We start from the raw sequence: 25,664 nt of genomic DNA on the forward strand, positions 1-25,664 counted from the left end.
CTAAACTAGACAATATTTTTCCTTCTTTCTTTGTCTCCATCTTCCTGAGTAGCAGCTGTTCATTCCTCCCTCTTCTGCCCATCTAAGGACCTCAGTATCTTTTACTTGTCCAAATACACTGTTGCCAACGCGAGAATGATGAGTAGACGGCACTGAGCTAAGCAGTTTGAAATAGTTTCAATAAAAAATGAGTTTTGTTAGAAGAAGTCTTATTTGTTTGGTTTTTTTTTTCTGTGTTCCTAGTTGTGGTTCTGGGTTGTTGTTTTTGTTTTACTTTTGAATTCAGTATTGAATTAGAAAAAGTGGGCGAACTAAATAAAAGATCGGATTCGTACATAGCAGTTCAATAATATATTACTTCCCAAAAGATGAAAGGGCGGTTGCAAGAGTAAAAGAGAAGGAAAGCAGGAGACACAAAGGGTTAGTTTCTTGAAATTTATCATCATTAATTAGCAGGTGTGGGAGTGCGAAAGAGAATAAGGGAGAAAAAGAATGGTCAGAACTTTTTTTTGTCGTTTTTCTAAGTTTCTCTGTATGAGTTCAGTATTAATGTAGCATATATACGATATATAAAAATAAACAAGCTTATTATAAAAATGGAATATTGAATAAGAATTTGATTTATTTTTCAATAAAACTTACATGCAGGTTGCTGAAGAAAATTATACAACATCAAACATCAAACTTGAAACTACACTACTGCATAACCTGATCCACTCACATGAACTGAACATAAACTGAAACTTTTCGCAACTAAACAGTGATGCTGAACACATTCTATTTTGCTGCTTGAAACAAAGTAGGTAGATATAAATAACGCAATAAAGGAAAATACAACATTGGAAGAAGAGAGACAGCAACCCATTTCCTTGTAACCATATCCTCTGGTTGCCCCTGAAATGAAAATTCAGTGAAATTGGTTGTCGTAGATAAACCCTAACCAATCCACCAATCAACATTGCTTTTATGCAAAACAGTTATTTTTAGATTAGATGACAGAGATTCCCAAAGATGAGCATTGTCTTTGTCACATATCACCTCCTCTAAATAAATAACAGTCTCAGCTGAAAATGGCAATTTCCACAATTCAATGCAACCACTCATGTCAAGCTTTTTCAAACTACTTAACTCACCCATTCCGCTAGGCAACATTCTTAAGTCTTGACAATCAGATATATCAAGGAACCTCAGCTTCTGGAGTTCTTTTATTGATTCTGGTAAGGACTGCAATCCAGTACATGCATGCAGCCTTAACAAATCTAAGTTTGTTATCGATCCAATTCTCTCAGGTAGCGCGGAGAAGTTGTCACAATAAGTAACACTGAGCGTCTGCAAACTGATGATATTACAAATCCAATCAGACAATTCAACCAGGTCATGGCAGTAACTTATGTCAATCTCAACAAGATTAGGTAACACGGTAGAGATGCTGGTGGTGCATTTCTTCCAAGCTTCATCAAAAATACACATAACTAAGGATACCTTCCGCAAATTTCTCAGCAATGATATTTCATGAAAGGAAGGAATCAAGGCTTTCTCTAACCTAATCCTCCTTAAGTTGTCCAATTCAGTGAGTGTCTTCAAATTGGTTAGGTTGGCATTGGTTGATCCAGAGTTTACGATGATAAGAACCTTTAGCTTCCTCATATTTTGCAAAAATGGGGGTAAGGCATAGTTATTTGCAGATAAGTTCAAAATCAGCACCTCAGTTTCAGGAAGTTGCAAGTCATACCAACTTTCCAGACTCATTTCACCTGAAAAATTCAGTCAATCTTTCATGATGCAGAGAAGAAGGAAAAAGTAAAAACAAAAGTAATACAACAATTTAGCGTGCTAGGGTTACTAGAGGAAACCTGTGCTGAGAGAAACAAGATGGGCATCCACATAGTGCTTCTCTTGCTCTTTCCAGCTCTCTGGAAGGGTTTTCTTTGTTGTATCCATGATAACTCTTTTTCTGTCTTGCCGGCTCTGGTAGATAGCCAGGTCTCTAAATAGACCATATTGGGTAACAAAAAGCTTATTGATGAAGCTAGCATTAACCTCCTTTGCAATTTCCCTGGTGAGAATGAATTTAGTGTTTATAGATTATATATACAAGTTGGCTAGTCTTGTAAACACTATCAATTCCATTTTTTGAAGATTATAATCATATAAACTGAGAGACCACCAAGGCAGTACGAGTTTCATTTATGAGGGGTTCAGTGGTTGAGACTCAATTAGGTTTAGAACTTAAACGCTGAATTTGATCTGATGGCGGTTTTGCATGGGGACTACAAGCGTTTGTTGCATTGTTGCTGCATTTTACCATCTCAATCTAAGAAATCAATAGAACATAACATCAGTCTATCCTTGATAGAGCTTTATATAGAGAAACAAGATTAAGAATTTCTCTGTAATCAACTAAGCCAGAGGAAAAAAATCAATTTCAATGCTGGAGAACAAATACAAGTAGATACCTGCTTCCAACCAATTTAACAACACTCTGAGAGGCAATTTTGAGAAGATTGACAAATGCATCATCTTCTTTTTCTAGGTCATAGAGCTCACACCAAATATCAATTAGAGCAGAGGCACGGATCCTTCTGTCTTTTGGAAAGGAACTCAAGTCCAGAAAGCACTCTCGAAGTTTATCATCCAAAGGAACCAAGTTACTTGCACAATATTCTCGTAGTTTCTCATGAAATTCAAGAATGGAGGAACCTTCCAACAATTTTCTTGCCATGTTTTTCCATATCTCTACAGGCTGCCTGTACAATGATTTGGCAATCAAGATAATAGCAAGTGGGAAACCATCGCAGTGTTTTACTATCTGCAGTTTAACAGCATTGGATAGAATTAGTCATAGGTTAGACAGAATTGGAAGAATGCACCCTAGCATAAGAATTTGTCTAAACAAATTAAAATGCTAACCTTCTTACCTACTTTGGATGTGGCCGTAACAGTGAATATGTAGGAAAGAGTAAAACTTATCAGACCCCAAATTGAAAATTTGCTCTACTAGATTGAAGCTCACATGCCAAACTCATTCTAGAATTGACACATTTTAGATATTGATTTTGGTCTTTTGTGATTTTATATAGCTAACAATTTCAGTAATTGTGCGCTGTATATGGATATAGAAATCTAAACTTGGATGCACAGTTATGAAAACAAGTAATATTGGAAGATACAAAATGTACCTCATTTAGAATTCCCTCCTCTGGTTTATAACCGTCCTCATTCCCATCTTGAGATAGTGCAGTTCGACGAAAGAGCGCCATGGAATCTTGATGATTGAGTGTGTTCAGGAGATACTGAGAATGATGCTCTAAAGAATCTGTGTAGGATGTTTGTCTTGATGTAATCAGCATCTTATATCCTTTTGTTAGGAAGAAAAGCTTTTCAATGATTGATTTGTCACAAACATTATCCAGAACCAATAATAGCGGCTCTGACTTTCTTTCTTTCATGAGGAATTGAAATTGCTTGCTTGTTCTTTCTTCGCTCAAATAAGAGGGAGGCACTTCACTACCGATCTCTTGAAGAAGTCCTTCTAGGATGTTCAAGGTGAGAGAAGCCTCTGGCACTGGATACGCTCTTGAGGTGGTGGGTGTCTTTGAAACAGATACAAAGAATATTTTATCCTTGAATATGTCTGCACCATACAGATAAAGCATTGTCTTGAAAAGAAAATAAGGAATTCAGTTCTAAAAAAATATGCACAAACCCTTTCTTCCTATAATGCAGCATATGATTTTGAGATTTTATCATTCGAAAGGATTAAGAAAATGTTAGAAGAACATAGGTGCATATGGGCCAGCCTCACCAAGTATCGCCTTCGCCATAGTACCTGAATCTTTTAGTTGACCACAATGACAAGCTAACTGCGAAATCTACCATTACATTTACTTTCACCTTTAAGATGGCCAAATGAGGCACTCCAAAGAAGTTCTCCAAGTAAAAAAGAGTGAAAAATGAAAAATAAAGACAATAAATAAGGTTTGATGCTCACACCACCTCAAGTGACTTTCCCAGAATTTGTTCTAAAAGATATTAACATAGGCAAAATTTGAAGTTAAGAAAGATTTGAGGGCTTGTTTTGGTACCTTTAACTTCTTTGTCATGACAAAGCATGGTAGCTAACATGGACTTGCCACATCCTACAGGAGCACATAGTTGAAGCACAGTCACATCTTCTTTCAGCAATTGGATTTTCAATTCTCCAAGAGACACACCAATTCCAACAACACCTTGTGGGAGCTGAGGAACAGCAAACAATTCATCATTGTTGACAGCAGAACTCACACGCAAAGTCGGTTTTCTATCCCTACGAATCAATGGTAGGATATCAAGCGGCTGGGTTCCGGCTTGAATCTCTTGCTCGTAAAATTTACGAATAGCATCCTGCACAGTGATGATCACAGTGTTGTACTGATTCCTCAGCAAAAAGTTCCAGAAAGGAACCTGGCAACACTTATGAACAATCTCTTTTCCTTTCTCAAGCTTCGCGACGAATCTCTTCAGCTCCTTTACCCTACCATAGTTTGACTCTGAATCAGGTACCTTAAAATCCTGAAACTGAGGAACCACTAATTCCAAAGTACGTTGAAGCAGTTTCAGATCTTCCCTGAAATGTTCTGCCTTCACTTTCATTTTTAATACCACAAGCAAAAGCTCTACAGCTGTGGCTCGAAAGATGATGCCGTTCGCCATATCCTGTTTCATTTTTTCCTTTTGGCAGAACTGGACAACATCATTCTTCAAAAGGATGAGCTTGCTTGAGTAACGATCCTTCAGAATGGTGCTGTTCCAATACTGGAACTCGTAGCAATTCTTCACGTCCTGTTTTCCTTCCCTCAATTTCTGAGTGAAGTCCCTGAGCTCCTCTTGCTTTCGACCACATATCCTCAAATTTGTTAACACATGTTTACTTAAGTCCAGAGTTTCTTGGAGTTGGTTAAGTTCTTTGCGAAAATTCTCGGGCTTAACCTTCACATCTAGTAGTTCAAGCAAAAGCTCTTGAGCTCTATGACGCAGCTCTCTAGCTGTGTCACGCAAGCTTGCATCATTCGCATTTGCCATGGCTGTTTCTCTACTTTCCGGCAGCAGCACTCCTGCTCTCTCCTCAGCAATTTCAAGGTAGGATACCTCTCTTTCCCTACCTTGCCAGGATACATGCTTCCCAGTGGTTTCAGAGAAGAATTAACTATATTGATTGACTGACTTTCATTCATTGACTTGTGAATTGCTTCTTGGAGTAAAGGCTAATGGAAAGGTTAGACAAGAACCGAACATGACGAAACTTCCTTGTATTATTAACAATGGAGCTAATCGTTAAACTATTATAGATTGAAGATTTGGCTAGTTCTGAATAATATTCCCTATAGATGCTTTGCGAGTATATCTAATTAGAAAGATTGGAGTTCTCTTGGGGTGCTTTTCATTTCTAGCAAGATTTCTTCACATAAGGATTTAGCAACTCTTAGGCATACTAACATGTAAGACATTTAAGACACTAGTCCTTATGTTTGTCATGGTTTGAGCATTCTCACTTACATCCCTCAATCCCATCAGACTCAGATAATGCACATATACATAAAGTAGTACATCATGATAGGTGTAGTCTTCGCCGCTCCTCAATATTGGTGATCACGTTAGTGCTATTATCCCACTTAAGAATCCAACCAGAATAGACAATGAGGGCTAATGATCTGGAATGCTTGCAGAGACCAAGGGGCATCAAACAGGTTATGATTCATCTTCTCAGTGTCAAGATGACAATCAATGCAAAAATAACATTATGGTGCTCCTTTCTAAGGATCATCTCATGCATTCCTAAATAATCTTTCCGGAGATCAAAGGATTGAAGTATTGTAAAGAAGGAAGTTGATGGATTTTAAATAAGTTGTGCATGCTTTCAAGTGTGCATAGTGAGAAATGATGCATATGGGGTGGCCCATGAGGTATCTTGGGGTCTCGGAGGGCTGAAATCCGTCATGTTGATCTTAAACGAGCTCGTGAGAAGGCCACACTGCTTTGCGGTGATGAAAGTCATTTTTTTCGCATTTCGGGATTGTTTTGAGAGCGTTTTACTATTTTTAGTGGCATTTTTGTTTTCTCTATTTTCGTTTTAGGGTTTCTTGGCACTATAAAACCATGTTTTATGCGTCTTTTGGAAAGCAACTGAATATTGTTGTTTTTTAAGAAACTTTTGAGTGACAAAGTTATTTCATTTACTATCAAATCTTCTGTTTGGTCTTGTTCTTTGTCATTTCTACATGAATAAACTGTTAAATAAGATAGCATTGACTGATTCAAATTAGTTTGAATTTTGAACCTACTTAAAGTTACTCCATCCTCATCATAACAGATATGATTATCATTTCTTTCTTTTTTTTAATCATTTTCAAATCCTCAATATATAATAGCGATGGTTTCTATCAATTTCAAATGACTAGAGGAAAAGCTTCATATTAAGTCATGTAACACTGGAAGAAAATATCAGTTACCCAAGATTTGTCTCCTAACAATTACCTGCAATTAGGGTTTAGGATTGTGACATGTGGCAACTAGTTATCAGATAATCATAGTTAAAACTCAATATTAGGAAAACAACTCCAACAGTTTCTCCTATTTTCACTTTTCATTTTGGCCATTAATTTCTCTTTCCACAATCTCTTTCCTCAGCTTTCTTCAAATCAGCCATTATATTCTTCAATTCCTTTCATTCTTTTTCTTCAATTCAGACATTAATAATGTGAATGACCTTGTCTTAACGTATAAAAATAGAGTTTGCCATTAATAAGTCTCCTCTCTCCTAGTCTGATAACCCATTGTGAAGAAAAAGCAAAAGAAATTAAAATTTGGGAGAAATTATAGGGTTTTTTAAATTTCAATTTATATTAAAAGAGAAAATAGGAGAGAAACTGTAAGAGATCAATGTTTTCATAATATGGGTTTTAATCCTTGGATAATTAGATGTTTCATGTTTTAGTCCTACACCCTACTTACAGGAATTACAAAGAATGTGAATCTGACCACATCCACAAGCCATGGGACAGATTCAGACTCACATGGTGGAATAGGGAAGTCCCTTTGTTTATGTTTTCACACAAAAAGACAAATTCACAATAGTCGTCTTCCACAAACTAATTACTTAACTCGAAATCTTTGAACATTAATTACAAGAGAAGACAATTAATTAATCATGCAATATAGTAATCCATTCTCTTCCACAAATTGCTCAACTCAAGATTTTTCGGGCACTAACTACAAGAGAAGACAATTAATCATGCAATATAATAATCTATTGATTGAGTTACCCAAGATTTGGTATTTTTTTTAAAATCGCCCTTTAAATTTTCTCCACTTATTCCCACCACCACCGTATCCACATCCACAATTTGTCTCCCAACAATTCACTGCAATTGGGTTTAGGATTGTGACATGTAGCAACTAGTTATCCAATAATCATAATCAAAACTCAATATTAAAAAAATCATTGATCTTTCTCCTATAGTTTCTTCCTTATTTTCACTCTTCATTTCCACTATCACTTTCTTTTTCCACAATCTCTTTCCTCTGCTTTATTCAAATCAATCATTATATTCTCATATATATTCTTTAATTCCTTTCTTTATTTTCCTTCAATTCAGCCATTAAAAATGTGAATGACCTTGTCTTAACGTATGAAAATAGAGTTTGCCATTAATAATCTCCTCTCTCCTAGTCTGATAACCCGCTGTGAAGAAGAAAAAAAAAGCTAAAGAATTTAGAATTTGGGAGACATTGTAGGGTTTTCTTAAATTTTATTTTTAATTAGATGAAAATAGGAGAGAAATTGTAGGAGATCAATGTTTTCATAATACTGGGTTTGAACCTCTAATAATTAGATGGGACGTGTCACAGTCCTACACCCTACTTACAAGAATTACAAAGGATGTGAATCCAACCACACCCGCAAGTCATGGTGGAATAGGGAAGTCCCTTTATTTATGTTTCCACACAAAAAGACAAATTCTCAATAGTTGTCTTCCACAAATTAATTACTTGACTCGAAATCTTGGAACACTAATTACAAGTGAAGACAATTAATTAATCATGCAATATAGTAATCCAATAATCTTTGATAATCTAAAATTTCACGATGATTCTCTTCCACAATTTGCTCAACTCAAGATTTTTTTGGTACTAACTACAAGATAATACAATTAATCATGCAATATAATAAACTATTAGTTTTTAATATTTTACTTTAAAAATCAAATCAACTACTAATTATAATTTAACATCATAAGCATGTTAACATTCTAATCAATTCCCCAAAACAGATGTAAAGTATTGATCAACCATATGAAAGCTAGATGGTAATCAAGAAAAAAGTCTTCAACTGGGAGCTTGGACACTCCGCCAAAGGTTGATTAGTGACAATGAAGATCCGCAGGAATAGGACAAATAGTGAGCTTCTTAGTGCTTTCATTTCATAATTAAATATATTGACCAACTTGTGTTGTTGTCTGGTAGCTCGCCCCGATGATTTATTAGTAAGTTCACCTAATTCATTCTCATCTGCTAAATAAATCCTGGCATGGGCCTCATCTACAATCGACTTGAAATTGTTGTTTGGATCAAACGCTGATGATAATGTCAGAAAGGTCAAAACATGATAAGACTTCCTCGTATTATTTTGTCTGAGGTTTATCAAGGCCAGCTTGCACATACTTTGATTATATTCTCAGAGGGAGCTTTGTTGTTCGCAAGAGGTTTATCTTGAGAAGTGGATCTTACCACTCTACCAACCCTGCAGTGACTAACTATTAACAGTAAACGTGTCAAACTATTTTTCTAGAGCCTACACATCAATGATTGAAGATTTGGTTTATTTCGAAAAATAGTCTTGAAAGGCTTTGGTTGCAAAAAAGAGTCTATGAATTTTTTAACGTGCTCTTTTACGCTTCGATTAGTGCTTTTACAAACTATTAAAGATGTAAGAATAGTTAAAAAACACAACCAGACTCATTAACAAGATCGGGATTTTCTTACCGATTGGACTTTAAAGAGAGAAGATGAGAAGCAAGCACTATTAGATCATGAGGTGTCCAAAGGGAAGAGGAACTATGGGTTCAAAAGGCAGAGAACCCTATGGTTACAATGTACTTATCGTAACACCAACATTTTGCAAGCTATTACTTTGCAAAGCCCCGACCTAAAATAGAATCCTAAAGCTTCGGTTATCAGATGGGGAATATTGGTCCTAGGATGAACAACTTACATTCAATGATATCTTACACCAGTACAGTAATATCTTTACCAGTGATCAATAGAGATGAAATATACTATGCCTAGTCTATTTGATCTAAGAGTCTTGATATAGTAACCACTTTGTTTTTCAACCATTGTTCTATTGAGATTTCCTCTTACTGATTTTCATACAAAATAGCTACTATACTATATAATTGACTATTTGTAGTAGGCATACTAGTATAGTTGGTATTAGTTAGGGAGATGCAATTTTATATTTGTTTCAGCTAATTGATATTTTTGCACTCTTTTGCACTCTATAACTGAAGATGCTTTGTTTGTCCTTTAAATTGCTTTCCTAAGTAGTAGTCTCTACTTCTCCCTTTTTTTTAGAGTCCAGATTGTACATTGTTGATATCGGACAGCATGAAATTTTAGTGCAGCATCCATTGGTATGCTTCAAACTGCAGTGTATATATTGAAGTAGATCTTTGATTTGCTAGGGTTTAGCTTGGTGGTTTCAAAAGAATGGAAGCAGAGTTGAGAACTTGAAATTATTGAACATTCAAATATTTAGTATAGATTGTTTAACGGATTATCTAGCTAACACCTACATGAGGTGTGTGAGCTTATTTTGATTGTCCCAAATCTGATTGTATAGTAGAGTTGATTCCCTTCTATTTCTCTTTTCATCGGATGTACCCTTCAAAAAGCTTACCCATTTTATGAATTATGTTCTGACTCATTTAAGTGATTGATAGATTAAAATCCAAGAAAATAACCATTTTATTGCCAAAGGATCAAATACCTTGAAACTTCTTGTAGACATCTAAACTTACTATATCATTGTCAAATTTTGTGACCTGGGCATTCAAAGCTACGCTTTGAGTTGAATATGAAAATTTGAAGTGGAACCTATAACTGGGTTCTAATAATTTCATGTTTAACTAGTGATATGGTTAATCTTGACCAATAAATTTAATCTCAATAATTTCATGGTTGATGTATTGAATTTTGTACATTATTGTTTAATGCTCTTTGTTTAATCAAAAAAATTGAGTGGGCATGGATCCTAGATTTATAGCCAATGAAAGTGGTATGGATGAAAAGAGATTCAATGTAGATTGACATTACCTAGGTTCACGAACGATTTTTATTTGATTGGTAATTAAAGGCTTTCCAGTTTCCTCTGTAGTTTTTAGATGGTCAACCCATGTCATATTCTGATCTTATGGCTAACTTTGTCAAATACTTAACCATTGCATCCTAACTGGACTCAACTCTCCCCCCCGCCATTGGCTATAAATGGAAAGAGGTCAAGAGGGAGAGGGCCAGAGCATGAAGAATTTTAACGTATAGTTCCGACCCTCTCCCCCAATTTTTTCCTAATTGCCATTAGATTTTACCTCATTCTAATCTTATAGCTTAAATTTTTTCAAACACTTAACCATTTCAACCTAACTTTTTCTCCCTCATTTTATGTGAAATTTCACTCTTCCCCTCCCGCCCCAAAGATGAAATAATGGGTATAAATGTCATCCCTATCTAACAACAATCAACTCCAAGCAAACAACAATATAAGAAGAAAATTTCTTCACGAACAGAGGATCTAGAACTTTGCTCTCTCACATCTTTTAGAACCTGAAGATCCTATTTCATTCGTCTCCTCTATTGAACTACACGGGGAAAGAGTCACCAATTTTCCTCAAAAACAAATCTTGTTAGATATTTAAAGAAAATGTCATTTCTAACAAGAAATGGGAAAATTTTTATTTACATGAGAGAGTTAGAGATTGAGTTAAAGATTCTGAAATTTAACTAAATCAATTCTAAAATTTATTTACTTGAGAGAGTTAGAGAATGAGTGGGACAACGAAAACTACAATTCATAGTCCACTTTCTCAACATATTCATCACTACAGAATGCGATTATTAGGAATTGTGACAGAATTACTAGAATCGATTCTAGTTTTGTAGAAAAGGCTCTGATACCAATGTTAAGACATCTAGAACAAAACAAACAATCGATTCTAGTTTTGCAAGAAATGTTCTGATACTAATGTTAGAACATCTATTGTTTGTGCAGGAAAGACTTTGATTCTCTTACTTTTGCCGTATTGAGCAGGTTCTTGTCAACAAAGCAAAGAACAATTGATGTATGGATTAAAGTAGTAAAAATACAAGGTGATAGCTATTACAAGGATCCACAAAATGCTTTGAAATATTATATTTGAATTATGAAAACCTATCTTAATCACTTAAAACCTTATTTTCTCTATTTTGGGATTTTTCCTGAAGATTGTCCAATCAATTGTGAAACCTTAATTCAATTATGGATTGCTGAGGGTTCATCTAAGAGTGAGAGAGGAGAAGAATCAATGGAGGATGTTGTCGAGGATTGTCGCGAAGATTTAATTCAGACGAACGTGATCCACGTAGACAAAAGGAGAGCCAATAGAAGTCTTGCAACTTGTTGCATCCATGATATGCGTAAGAAATTTGCAATCTCTAAAGGACGCCATGACAAATTTCTTAAGATTGTGGGGAACAATCGTTTGGCTAACCATTGCATCATGTCACGTAGACTTAGCATTAGTCAATTTGTGAAGATGTAGAGTCTGAAAGTATTGCAATGCCAAATAACACACCTTTAAATAATACACATTCCATTTTGTGTTTCACTAATTTGAGCAATAAACTATTGGAACAGACTTATTTCTATAAAGAATTTATGCGTCTCAGAGTGTTGGATCTACAAAAGACTACAAATATTTAGAACATACCTAATTAAATATGAAAATTTGTTCTCCTTAAGTACTTGAATCTACGTAAAACTCGAATTAAGAGACTTCCATCTTCAATACGTAAGTTCCAAAATCTACAAACTCTTGTTATGTCTAAAACTCAAATTAATGGGCATACCTTGGTTAGTATGGGAATTGGAAGAGTTGAGACATTTTTATGCTAATCTTTAAACCTTCTCCTGATTCTACTAGAACAATATCTTGTATGCTAATCTTGAATTACCTTCTACTGATTCTACTAGAGCAATTACTAAAGCAATATCTTGTTGTGATCTTCTGGGATGATTTGTAACAATGTTTGTTGTTTACGGGGATGACTTGCAAGAATTTTTGTTGTTGTGGCTCTCCACAAATCGGGCGATTAACAAATCTTCAAACGCTATCTACAAGAGAATACAATTAAATAAGCAAGGGGTTTTCTCGATTGGTGGATCATAAAAAACTAAACATCAATGGAGTGAGCATAGAACTTTATGAAGAAATATTAACTGAATCAATTATAGAAATTTATTTACTTGAGAGAGTTGGAGATTGAGTGGGACAACAGAAACTACAATTTAGAGTCCATTTTCTCAATATATTCCCTCTACAGAGTGCGATTATCAGGAATCGTGACAGAATTATTAGAATCGATTCTAGTTTTGTAGGAAAGGCTCTGATACCAATGCAATGACATTTAGAATAAAACGAACAATCGATTCTAGATTTTGCAAGAAATGCTTCGATACTAATGTTAGAACATCTTTTGTTTGTGCAGAAAGACTCTAATCCTTTTACTTTTCCTGTATTGATCGGACTCTTGTCAACAAAGCAAAGAACAATTGATGTATGGACTAAAGTAGTAAAAAATGCAAGGTGGCAGCTAATACAAAGATCCACAGAATGCTTTGAGGTATTAAATTTGAGTTATGAAAATCTACCTAATCACTTAAAGCCTTACTTTTTCCATTTTAGGTTTTTTCCTGAACATTGTCAATCAATTGTGAAACCTTGATTCAATTATGGATTACTGAGATTCATCCAAATAAGAGGAGAAAAATCAATGGAAGATATTGTAGATGATTGCCTTGAAGATTTAAATTAGAGAAACGTGATCCAGGTAGACAAAAGGAGAGCCAATAGAAGTCTTGGAACTTGTCGCATCCATTATCTCTAGAGTGAATTTGCAATCTCTAAAGGACACCATGACAAATTTCTTAAGATTGTGGGGAATAAACGTTTGGCTAACCGTTGCATCATGTCATGTTGACTTGGGATTTATTCAACTTGTGAAGATGTAAAGTCTGAAGGTACTACAATGCCAAATAGCTCATCTTTAAATAATCCCCATTCAATTTTGTGTTTCACTAATTTGAGCAATAAAACTATTAGAGCAGACTTCTTTCTATAAAGACTTTATGCGTCTCAGAGTGTTGGATCTACAAGGGGTTGCAAATATTCAAAGCATACCTGATGAAATAGGAATACTTGTTCTCTTTAAGTACTTGAATCTACGTAAAATTCGATTTAAGAAACTTACATCTTCAATACGTAAGCTCTAATATCTACAAACTCTTGATATGTCTAAAACTTAAATTAGTGGCATACCTTGGTTAGTATGGGAATTGGAAGAGTTGAGACATTTTTATGCTAATCTTGAATTACCTTGTACTAATTCTACTAGAGCAATATCTTGTTGTGATCTTTTGGGGATGATTTAAAACAATATTTGTTATTGTGATTTAGAGATAATTTGCAACGATTTTTGTTGTGATCTTACGGGGATGATTTGCAAGAATTTTTTTTGTTGTGGCTCACCACAAATCGGACGATTAACAAATCTTCACATACTATCTACAAGAGAATACAATTGGATTAGCAAAGGTTTTTCTTGATTGGTGGATCATAGAAAGCTAAACATCAATGGAGTGAGCATATAACTTTATGGAGAAATATTAACTGAATCAATTGTGAAATTTATTTATCTGAGAGAGTTGGAGATTGAGTGGGACAACGGAAACTACAATTCAGAGTCCATTTTCTCAACATATTCACCTCTACAGAATGCGATTATCAAGAATTGTGACAGAACTACTAGAATCAATTCTATTTTTGCAGGAAAGGCTCTGATACCAATATTAGGATATTTAAAATAAAACGAACAATCAATTCTAGTTTTGCAGGAAATGCTCTAATACTAATGTTATAACATCTTTTGTTTGTGTAGGAAAGACTCTGATTTATTTACCTGAGAGAGTTGGAGATTGAGTGGGATAACAGAAACTACAATTCAGAGTTCACTTTTTAAACATATTTACCTCTAAAAAATGTGATTATTAGGAGTAGTGACAGAACTACCAAAAGAATCAGGAGTTATAAAAGAACTGTCCATAGAATCAGGAGCTATGGAAGAGCTACCAAATGTTCCCAAGTTTTTCTATCATTTCCACCGAATCTTATTGAGTTGGAGCTATCCAACACGAAGTTAAAGCAGGATGGTGACTTTATGAGAACCCTAGCAAAATTGGAAAACTTACAATTTCTTCAGTTGCGAGCGAGTTCTCCGTTGGGAGACCATATGTTTTTTCCTAAAGATGAGTTTCCCAAGATTACAATCCTAGATATAGAATTGTTTTCTTATTTGAAAGGATGGACTGTGAAGGACAAATCATTGCCAAATCTCAAGGTTCTAAACCTTAAAAGTTTGGATAACCTAAAGAGGTTGTTAGAAGGATTTGACCAAGTCATTCCCAAACTTCAGAAGCTCAAATTAGTTGCCATGCCATGAGAAATTCTTAGTGTTGAAAAATGCATGAAGTCGAAATACAAAGATGTAAACAATGAGATTATTGGCTAGGTCGATCTGCAAAGGGACTATACTACAATAATTTGAGTATGAGAGTTTAAAAGAGGGTAGTTATGTCATTGACTCTAATGAGGGTAATAACACTTTATTCATGACTTAACAGAATCTTAGATGGAATATTAGAAGTATGCAAATTATAATTTTGAGTGTGTACAATTTATAATTTTTTCTATTTTGTTTAACCAAAAAGTGAAATTAATATTATTTTTCCTATTAAGGGACACCTTTTCAAAAGAAAATAAGTAAAAAGTAATCAGTCACCTGGGATCCCCCAAATAGCCGGGCCCCCCACCATATTCGCCGCCCATTGTGGTTGGATTCACTCTCATGGTGGAACATTAAAGTCCCTTTTTATATGTTTCCACACAAAAAGACAAATTCACAATGGCTGTCTTATACAAATTGCTCAACTCAAGATTCTTATTGGGACATTAACTACAAGAGACAATTAATGATGCAATATAATATTTCAAAAATTCACAACGGTCCTCCTTATACAAATTACTGGACTCAAGATTCTTGGGACACTAACCACAAGAGAAGACAATTAGTCATACCAGTAAATTTTAGTAATTTAATTCAAATATAAAACCAAGTATTTTAACTTAATTTGGATTCCACGTCAATATCCTATAAACAATTTCTGAAACAGATGAAACTGCTGATCAACCAAATAGCTAGCTAGTAACCAGGAAAGAGCCTTCAAGCGAGAGTATGGAAAATCTCGCAGAGGTTGATTAGAGAAGTCAGAGAAAATGAAGAAGACCCATGGGAGTCAAGACAATTGGTGAGCTCCACCACATCTGCTTAAGTAAGTCTTTCTCTCGTCTAATTCAGATTCACCACTCTCTGTTAATTAGTCTCTTTCATCTATAGCGATTATCTCTATCCATCTATCATTAGGACGCACAAGTGCTTAAAGTTATTTTCTGGTTATTATATGGTCCTTGAAGCTGAAGTTGGGACTTTGTTTCTGTTGCTGTAGACTTTAATGATTATTTGAACTATTATTTGGTCAACATGATTATTTGAACTTAATATTTCATACCAAGGAACCGTTCTCTCATATGATGCGAATGAAAGTGGATCTTCATCTTACCAAATTTAGCATCTCTTTATGTTCATTGAAGTTTTGGGTTTTTCATGCATCTCTCATTTTGGTCTGAATATACTCTTATATTTTTACTAGATCATATTTGGTTTTATTGTCTGTAGATTGGCTTCTAACTTTAGTTGTTCACTATTATTGTTCACCTAATTAAAAAGGTAATTAAATAAATGAATAGGAATAAATTAAAAACCAGAACGGAGGTTAATTTTCCATTTGATTAATTGATCATCTTCCATATACACATTTCTCCTGCTTTCCTCTACAGTTTGAAATCCTTTAATTTGTGCTTCTCGGGTACAATTTGAGTTGAACACTGGATTCTACCGGAGAAGAGGTGAGGGGACAGGTAAAGTGTAAAGCATTGGAAGTTGGAAGTTGGAACTGCACTTCTTTTGGTAGAATAAAAATCAAAACTTAATATTTTAATCTAATATTTATTATGTCAAACCATTGTGGTTTTGGTTTTTTTTTTTTTTTTTTAAGGGAAACAGAAAAATGTGATTCAATTTATGCTTATACTAGGCCGTTGCAGAGAGAAGCACAGTGAGAGCACAGAACAACACACTACTGGTTTCTCCCATACAACTCTAGTCTAAGTTTTAATGGTCCTGCAACAGTGCTTTCACTACATTGCTAGCCAGCTTGTCCTCCATCAGACCAAAGAGATATGGCTGAGGGCACGATTATGTCTTTCGCGAAGAAACTAGCTGTTATAACAGTAGAAGAATACAAGTTTCTTCAGGGGGTAGAAGGACAGGTTGTGTCCCTTCGTGATGAGCTTCAATGGATCAGTTCCTTTCTAAGGGATGCTGCAGTTCAACGAAGTAAGTACGAGAGAGTGGACGTATGGGTGAGCCAGATTAGAGACCTTTCTTATGATGCTGAAGATGTTCTTGACATCTTTATCCATAAGGTGAAGCGGCTAAGGGAAAGAAGTTGGGTAAGATTCATGCCCAAATGGCTCATTTGTCCAGGCCCTCCTGTTGCTCTTCACAATTTGGGGAACCAGATCAGCAGCATCAACTCAAGGATTGCCAACATCTCAGCTTACAAATCAAGGTATGCCATTGATAAACTAAACGAAAAAGATTCTCTGGGGAAAGATATTGTGACATTCAATAGGAGTAAGGCTCCATCTATGGAGGAAGAAGTCATGTTCGGCTTCGAAGATCAACTAGAAGAGGTGAAAGGGATGTTGTGGATGGAACAGCAAGGAGATGATCCTTCAAACCTCCATGTTGTTTCAATTGTTGGAATGGCTGGTACAGGTAAGTCAACCCTTGCTTCCAAGGTCTACAAAGAAAACAGAAATAAATTTGATTCGTGTGCTTGGGTATATGTTTCCCAAGAATTTGAATCACAACGTCTCTTGCAAAGTATCATGGAACAAAATTCCAAGAAGACAGATTTTGGAAAATTATTGGTGGTGTTCGATGATGTATGGAGAGAAAATGATTGGGATTCAATATACAAAGACGTCCTCCTAGAAATTAATCCGGACAGGAAAAAAAGCAAAGTTCTGATTACTTCTCGCTTTGATTCTGTAGCCAAACGTTCCAACTCAATTATCCACAAGATAAAAGAATTAGAGGAGAAGGATAGTTTAAATCTCCTGAGATGGAAGGTTTTCCATGATCAAGACTTCCCAAAAGAACTGGAAAAATTAGCGAAGCAAATTGTAGACAAGTGCAACCGTTTACCTCTTGCTATTGTTGTATTGGGTGGACTCTTATCAACAAAGCAAAGAACAATTGATGTATGGACTAAAGTAGTAAAAAGTGCAAGGTGGCAACTACTACAAGGATCAACAGAATGCTTTGAGGTATTAGATCTGAGTTATGAAAATCTACCTAATCACTTAAAGCCTTGTTTTCTCTATTTTGGGCTTTTTCCTGAAGATTGTCCAATTAATTGTGAAACATTGATTCAATTATGGATTGCTGAAGGTTTCATCCAAGAGAGAGGAGAAGAATCAATGGAGGATGTAGCAGAGGATTGCCTAGAAGATTTAATTCAGAGGAACGTGATTCAAGTAGACAAAAGGAGAGCCAATGGAAGTCTTGCAACTTGTCGCATCCATGATCTGTGGAGAGAATTTGCAATCTCTAAAGGGCGCCATGACAAATTTCTTGAGATTGTGGGGAATAGACGTTTGGCTAACCGTTGCATCATGTCACGTAGACTTGGCATTTATTCAACTGGTGAAGATGCAGAGTCTGAAGGTACTGCAATGCCAGATAGTTCATCTTTAAATAATCCCCGTTCCATTTTGTGCTTCACTAATTTGAGCAATAAAGTATTGGAGCAAACTTCTTTCTACAAAGACTTCACGCATCTCAGGGTGTTGGATCTACAAGGGGCCGCAGATATTCAAAGCATACCTTATTCAATAGGAAAACTTGTTCTCCTTAAGTACTTGAATCTACGTAAAACTCAAGTTAAGAGACTTCCATCTTCAATACGTAAGCTCCAAAATCTACAAACTCTTGATATCTCTGAAACTCAAATCATTGGCATACCTTGGTCGATATGGGAATTGGAAGAGTTGAGACATTTTTATGCTAATCTTGAATTACCTTCTACTGATTCTACTGGAGAACTATCTTGTTGTGATCTTCTGGGGAAGATTTGGAACAATGTTTGTTGTTGTGATCCAGAGATAATTTGCGACGATTTTTGTTGCAATCCAGGGATGACCTGCAAGAACTTTAATTGTTGTGGCTCTCCACAAATTGGGCGATTAACAAATCTTCAAACGCTATCTACAAGAGAATACAATTGGATCAACAAGGGCTTTTCTCGATTGGTGGATCTTAGAAAGCTAAACATCAATGGAGTGAACATAGAACTTTATGGAGAAATATTAACTGAATCAATTCTGAAATTTATTTACCTGAGGGAGTTGGAGATTGAGTGGGACAAAGGAAAGCTACAATTCAGAAGTCCACTTTCACAACATATTCACCTCTACAAAATGCGATTATCAGGAGTTGTAACAGAACTACCAGAAGAGCCAAGAGTTACAGAAAAACGGTCCGTAGAATCAAGAGCTATGGAAGAGCTACCAAATGTTCCCAAATTTTTTCCGCCATTTCCACCAAATCTTATTGAATTGGAGTTATCCAACACGGAGTTAAAGCAGGATGGTGACTTTATGAGAACCCTAGGAAAATTGGAAAATTTACAATTTCTTCATCTGCGAGCTAGTTCTCTGGTGGGAGACCATATGGTTTTTCCTAAGGATGGATTTCCCAAGCTTACAAACCTAGATATAGAATTGTTATCTGACTTGGAAGGATGGACTGTGAAGGACGGATCATTGTCAAATCTCAAGGTTCTAAACCTTAAAAGTTTGGATAACCTAAAGAAGTTGCCAGATGGATTTGATCGAGTCATCACCAAACTTCAGAAGCTCAAATTAGTTGACATGCCAGGAGAATTCTCAGTTAGTGTTGAAAAATGCATGAAGCCGAAATACAAAGATGTAAACATTGAGATTATTGCTAGCTCAATCTGCAAAGGGACTATACTACAATGATATGGTGAGTTGTTTTCTTTTTTCTTTTTCTTTTTTTCATGATTTTCCCTTCACCTCTCCATTCTACTTTTCTCTTCATTTGTGTGGGAAAAATCATTTGTGAAACGTTTTTAATATGTCATTTTTCTGTAAAAGCTTAGGTGTTGCTAGGTGGAGAATTACTTTAAGAGGCATGCAGCATCTACTAAGGAATGGAGGTAATTTGTTTTTCATTTCTCTCATTGTTTATGAAATTTCCAATGTTAGTAACATAGTTTTTGTACTAAATTTATGCAGGAATTAATGAACTTCCAACTTCAAATTTGGCAAAGAATTTGAAATTTTTTTCCCTTTGACTGTAGAACCCTCAAAATAAGGCACAGCCTCATTCAAACGTCCAGTATTATTTGTAATAATAATCTCTTTCCCTTTCATCCATGTCTGTTGTATCACAATGACCGTTAATTAGCATGTCAATTCAATGATTTTACATTGACTTTTGCTTCTATTTATTTTCATTGGTTCTTAGCTATTAATCTTAAACATACTAGTCATCAATTGGTTTACATGTAGTAGGATTATATGCATCTTCAGACCCTTGGTATTGGTTTAGAGAGAGAAAGATTGCGCATTGAAACCAAAGAGGAACATTTCCTTTTTCTATCTAATTCTTTTTTCTTTTTCTAACTAATTCAATTGTCTTGTTTTTACCTTTTTTTCTTAATATCAGATTCACTTTTAAGCTCACTTCGGTTGGTATGTTTCAAATGTTGGCGTTCTATCCTATTCCCATGATTTTCCCTACTTTCTGGATCAGAATAGACTATCATAATCTCTTCTTTTGCTTTCCCATTTCTCTCTATGCATTAACTCATCCAATTGATCTCCCCCTTCTACATGCTTTCCATTTCCATTTCCATTTCCATTGAGTTTTTCACCATTCTTTGGTGCATCTTGATAGCTTTAGAATCTTCTTCAAATTGTATCCCCCTTCCAATTGTATGTCTATCCTGCTGATTTATTGTCTTTTGGAGGGGTCTTCTTGTGCTCTCATCGTAACTCCTTTCAGTCTCCAATCTAGGTTCCTTTTTCCTATTTTTGTGCTTGAATTTTGGATCCATCACCACCTCTTTCTATACCAAGGATAGCCCTAAGAGTCTCTATTTGCTTCTCCTTTCTAGCAGCAACTTAGGCTCTTTTTTGTGTCAATTATCATTCTCAATTATGAGAATATTTTATTATTTTCAATTGTTTGGAATCTATTTTCAGTTTTATTTTTATTTAAAATAATAGAAAAGCCTCTAAAATACATAATAGCCTTTTTGTCTATTACGATTATGGTGAGAATTTCATTCTCTTCATTTATGCAAAGGTTTACTTAATAGTTTATAGTTAAGATGAGAAAAAAATAGTCAATACATATTCTTTTATAAAAAGTCATACTTTTTTTCTTTTCTCTTTTCTCACTTGTTTGCTATCATTTTCTAACAATTTTTTACTTTGATATATCAAATTTATTTTTCATTCCATAATTTATTTTTGACAAAATTCACCAAACCATTTTTCATTCTTGACCTATATTGAATTCTTGTACTAGAGCATGAGAATTTGATACCAAAAAGAGCCTTAGTAGGTCTATGTATCTATAACCTTGCAAACCCGAGCTACAAAAATGGGTAAGAGACAATATTGGTTCTATTCACAGGCTTCAAAACACAAAAAGAATTTAAAGAGATTAATTTTATTATTGTTCATTCCTCAACAATGGAAAAGAAAACAGAGTTTATGTGCTAGAAGACTGCAGATATGTCCCATAGGTCAAATTTCAACTCCACCCAACTGGGAGAAGTCATCAAAATCTACTATAAAGTGATGAGAGATTTACAGAAGTTCTACATTTTACTTTAGGGTCTGTTTGGTTACATGAATCCAGAGATTTGAAATCTCTAGATTCATGAATCTGAGAATTATACCCATTTGGTTGTAAAAATCTCTAGATTCATGAAATCTAGAGATTCACATTTTTACACTAAAAACGTGAATCTGTAGATTTATGGGTAAATGGTGGAATTCAGAGATTTCAAAAAAACTATACATTTGCACATTCACAAAAATCACGTCGATCAAATAGTTTTTTAGGATGAATCTACAAATTTCATTCTACAACCAAACATTTAATCTTATAAATTATGACTCCATAGATTTGAAGTCTATAAATTTGAAATCTCTAGATATTTGAAATCTCTAGACTCAAGTAACCAAACAGGCCCTTAAAGAGTGCGGATTCACTTTACTCACTTATTTGGGACCAAGCTTCACAAGTTAACCTACTAGGTTGCCATAAGCAGTGAAGAAATTAAGGTTAATTTCAACCTCTAGAAAAAAATGATGTTGACAAACAGAACGCACATTAAAAATATAAACAAGCTACACGTCTCAAAAATGTGAACACCAAGCCACTCATATCTCTCGTTAGAACCAATCATTAAAGAAAATAGTATTCAACATATTCACCAAAAGAAGTGGATACACATGATATGGGGAAATTTTAATCAAGATGTCATGCTACTAAAAATTCTTTTCAATAAGCTTAAAACAACAGCAGTAATAGAATCTTAATTGGAAAACCATACAAAAAATCTTACATTTTTTTCAGTCATCAAATTACAATTGGCACCATATTAGTCCGAGGCTGCACTGGTTCCAATGTCTTTCTTTCTCTTGCTTCTTCCAGCTTCTCCTGGATCTCATCAGCTGTGTATCCTTAAACAATCAGTTTTTCTTCCAGCACCACAAGTTTGAATTGGGAGTAGAATACAACAACTTGAAGAAGATTCTAAAGCAACAAAGATGCAGCAGAGAAGGGTGAAAAAAATGCATGGAAACAAATCATTCCAATGAATTTTTATTAGAAACAAAAATTCTCAGTACCATAGAAACCACACTGTATAATCTAGATATGTTCTTATTACTAAATCAATACAATGGAAACATAATATATGATTCATATATGCTTACTTGTTTATTGATTTCCTCCCATGTCCTAATCATAGTATATGAGACAATAGTCATGAGACTCAATCTTTATCCTTGACAATTTGATGTTGGTGTACAGGTCTTGGTATATGCATAGATGATTTTCTATAGGTGGAGTGAAGATTTGTTAGGTTTATGAAGGTGGATAACCATTAATGTCCATTCCATACCAATTCCAAATGGATGCATAACTGTAAATACGCCTCTCAAACTCATGCCAAATGAGTTTTGAAAGAGAAGGTACAGAATAAATGACAAGAAAAATGATGGGTCCCAATCACAATCGGCACTAATGGATCTCAATGGCTGGGTCTTATGAATAAAAGACCGATAAATTAATAGACAGCTTAAATATGATCAAGTAGTGAGAATCTCTCTATATCTTTTGTTAAGGAAGTTTTCATTGAGAAAACAGCAAAAACACAAGGCTTGAGACTCACCAATGTCCACGAGGCAGGGAGTGGCGTTTGGCCAAATCGTCCTTCCCATAATGAATGATGCCTTCAGGGCAAATGGGATTGTAATCATGGAACTTAATTTCGAAAACGAAACCAGGGGGCGAAACGATATTTACCAGATATCGCCGAGAAATCACGAAATATCGGGAAAATCCATTTTTTATGTTTTTTTGGTATGTGATTTTTATACTATTTCTTGCACTTTTTAGGCGATTCTATCACAATCTTACCAATTTTATCACAATGATTCAAAACTCAAAATTTAATGTGCTAAATGTAATTGGGAGGAAAATCTACATAGAATAACTTATAAATAGGAAAACTTTTTATAGCAAAATCTTCAAGATTAATGAGCAATCTTACCAACTATATTCTAGTGATCTAGTCCTCAAAAGTCAACATACCAAATGTGGTTAGGGAAGAGTATATACATGAAATAATTTATGGAAACAATTTAAATTATGAAGAGATTTTGTAATAGAATCGTGGGTTAATCATTCCAACTATGTCCAAATGATTTAGACCTTAGAAGGTAACACGTTAAATTTGGCTAGGGAGGAGATTTAAATGGAAATATTTATTAAGAAATAATTTAAATTATCAAAGTCAACATGCCAAATGTGATTAGGGAAGAGTGTATACATGAAATAATTTATAGAAACAATTTAAATTATTAATGAATCTTATAAAAGAATCTTCAGAGTGATTTGATAATCGTTCCAATTATATCCTAATGATGTAGGCTTCATAAGGTAACATATTAAATGTGACTAGGTAAGAGAATTTAAATGAAATAATTTTTAGGAAATAATTCAACTTTACTACATATTTGCATCAGACTAGGATAGGTATCAAATTTACCAAAATTATTGAGTGAAAATACTCAAAAAAAATAGGGGGCGAAATATCGCCGATATCTCGGCGATATTTCGCCCGTTCACAGTGAACCGGGCGAATTTATCAAAACTTCGTTCCGTAATTGTAACTCTTGAATGTCAAACAACACTTTACTAATAAACGAAGGAGGAGTTTCCTTCCATGAAAGAACACTTATCAGGTCCAAGCAATCAGACTCACCCATTTGAATTCAATACCGTCTGATAGGGCATGCAACATCCTCTCTCTGATACACCACGCAAAATCTATTTGAAATATATATATTCTAAGTAAATAGAAAATTTGATCCTTTGGTTGCCCTTAATGAAAATGCATGCTCGAGTATGGATAACTACCCTTGAGAGAGGGGGGAGGGAATCAGTTGAGCTTCAAAAAACAGCCTGAGGGGTTTGCTCCCTTGGCAAAAGCACATTTAAAAATTCATGTGTTCAACCCTTATAGGGGATATACAATCATTTTCTCACTATATTTTATATATTATTATTATTAGGGATAATTACAGTTGCATTTTTATACTATAGCTTTATTATTAATCAAATCATGTTTTTTATGAAATTACTATTATCCCCTCACTTCTAACTGTATTAAGTGGCTGTTAAAATTAGTTATGTAATGTTTATTTTGTCCTTTGTTAAAATTAAAAAGTTAAAGGACAATAGTACCCATTTATAAAAACTATAGTAACTACCAACTTTACCCTTATATTCATCAGGTAGGAATAAAAGATGATTCTCAAAACCTCCTCCATTAGATAATTGTCTTACAAATGGAGGATATTTTGACTTACAGAAAAGAAGTTCTGTTTCTCTGGCTATATGCAAACTAAGGGATTTTCCATTAGCAATACTGTCTCAGCTTCTTAAGATTTGGAGAAAGCACTATGAAGATATTACCGAAGTCCTTGACAAAATCAAAGAGCTTAAGGCCATGTTGAAACATGAGGATGATCACAAGAGTTTAGAGATGCAGCAGATACCCTCAGAAGGCCATTATGCAGCACTTTGAATGTAGAGGAGATGAAGACAGTAAATGATAAAAGTGGTTAGGTTAATGCACTATATGCAGCATGAGTGTCTCCCTTTTCATGCATGAGATTATATACTGCAATCATCTCCAATTGAAGATGCTTGGAGAGAGATTCAACTTAAATCTTTTGAATTCCCTGCAACAACCTGAGTGTAATTGTTGCATCGAGACTGTTGAGTATGGCTCATGCTTCTCATTGTATTGCCGACAGTCACAGGGTACATGTTTCTGTGAACCTCCAAGTTTCTTTACAGTTTGGGCCTGAGACTATGAATAGCTGTGGCTTAGGGTTTTTAAACGTTTATATATATTCTCTTATAACAGAACATTGAATATAGTAAAAAACTTAATGTTGGACGTAGCCTCACATTGTGGTGAACTAGGGTAAAATCTATGTTCCTTTCTTCCTTGTTTTGTATTCAATTGTGTAATTGATCATTCTAACTAATCCTAACAGACATGAAGAATGCTCTCTTGCCATCCATGCATAATCTCTCAAAAATAAATGATCACTCACTGTTCACCAAATTAAATAAATTACTTCTCTGTGAACCTTCAACCGATTTTGCTTGTAATCTAAGGAATCTCAAGGGGTAAAACTAGCCCAACCAAATGCTTAGAGATTTCTCTTTGTGCAGGCGATTAGTAACAGATTATTACCAATTCATCTAATGGATTCATAGTCAACTGCCAACACTTTAATGGAGAGTGAAGAAAAATACTATCAGATTAGATATGTAACCGGGGGAAA

General features: G+C 34.8%; 2 protein-coding genes across 4 annotated transcripts; one reads left to right on the forward strand and one right to left on the reverse strand.

Moving 5' to 3' along the window:
• Positions 1 to 208: 208 nt before the first annotated feature.
• On the reverse strand, positions 209 to 5,258 carry LOC149005905 (putative disease resistance protein At5g47280). Its single transcript, XM_089168455.1, is given in 6 exon segments — positions 209 to 952; positions 955 to 1,754; positions 1,854 to 2,056; positions 2,457 to 2,809; positions 3,180 to 3,634; positions 4,086 to 5,258. Coding segments are annotated over 6 exon segments (2,832 nt in total). The 5' UTR covers positions 5,062 to 5,258; the 3' UTR covers positions 209 to 907.
• Positions 5,259 to 15,515: 10,257 nt separating this feature from the next.
• LOC149005906 (putative disease resistance protein At1g50180) lies at positions 15,516 to 20,375 on the forward strand. Of its 3 annotated transcripts, none has more exons than XM_089168562.1 (4): positions 15,516 to 15,679; positions 16,502 to 19,521; positions 19,653 to 19,714; positions 19,794 to 20,375. In XM_089168562.1, exon 2 carries the CDS (start codon positions 16,647 to 16,649, stop codon positions 19,515 to 19,517), a length of 2,871 nt encoding a protein of 956 aa, XP_089024688.1. In that variant the 5' UTR covers positions 15,516 to 15,679; positions 16,502 to 16,646; the 3' UTR covers positions 19,518 to 19,521; positions 19,653 to 19,714; positions 19,794 to 20,375. The 3 variants fall into 3 exon arrangements, with proteins under 3 accessions (XP_089024688.1, XP_089024686.1, XP_089024689.1); XM_089168560.1 differs by having other exon boundaries at positions 19,658 to 19,714; XM_089168563.1 differs by having other exon boundaries at positions 16,512 to 19,521; positions 19,658 to 19,714.
• The last annotated feature ends 5,289 nt before the right edge of the window (positions 20,376 to 25,664 follow it).

The sequence above is a fragment of the Hakea prostrata genome, chromosome 9, assembly GCF_041222555.1.
Source record: "Hakea prostrata isolate BN-2017 chromosome 9, UWA_Hpros_2, whole genome shotgun sequence".
Taxonomy (NCBI): Eukaryota; Viridiplantae; Streptophyta; class Magnoliopsida; order Proteales; family Proteaceae; genus Hakea; species Hakea prostrata.

What these genes read in the sequence shown, in the direction of transcription:
- LOC149005906 (XM_089168562.1), top strand. Translation starts at nt 16,647, where the DNA reads ATGGCTGAGGGCACGATTATGTCTTTCGCGAAGAAACTAGCTGTTATA.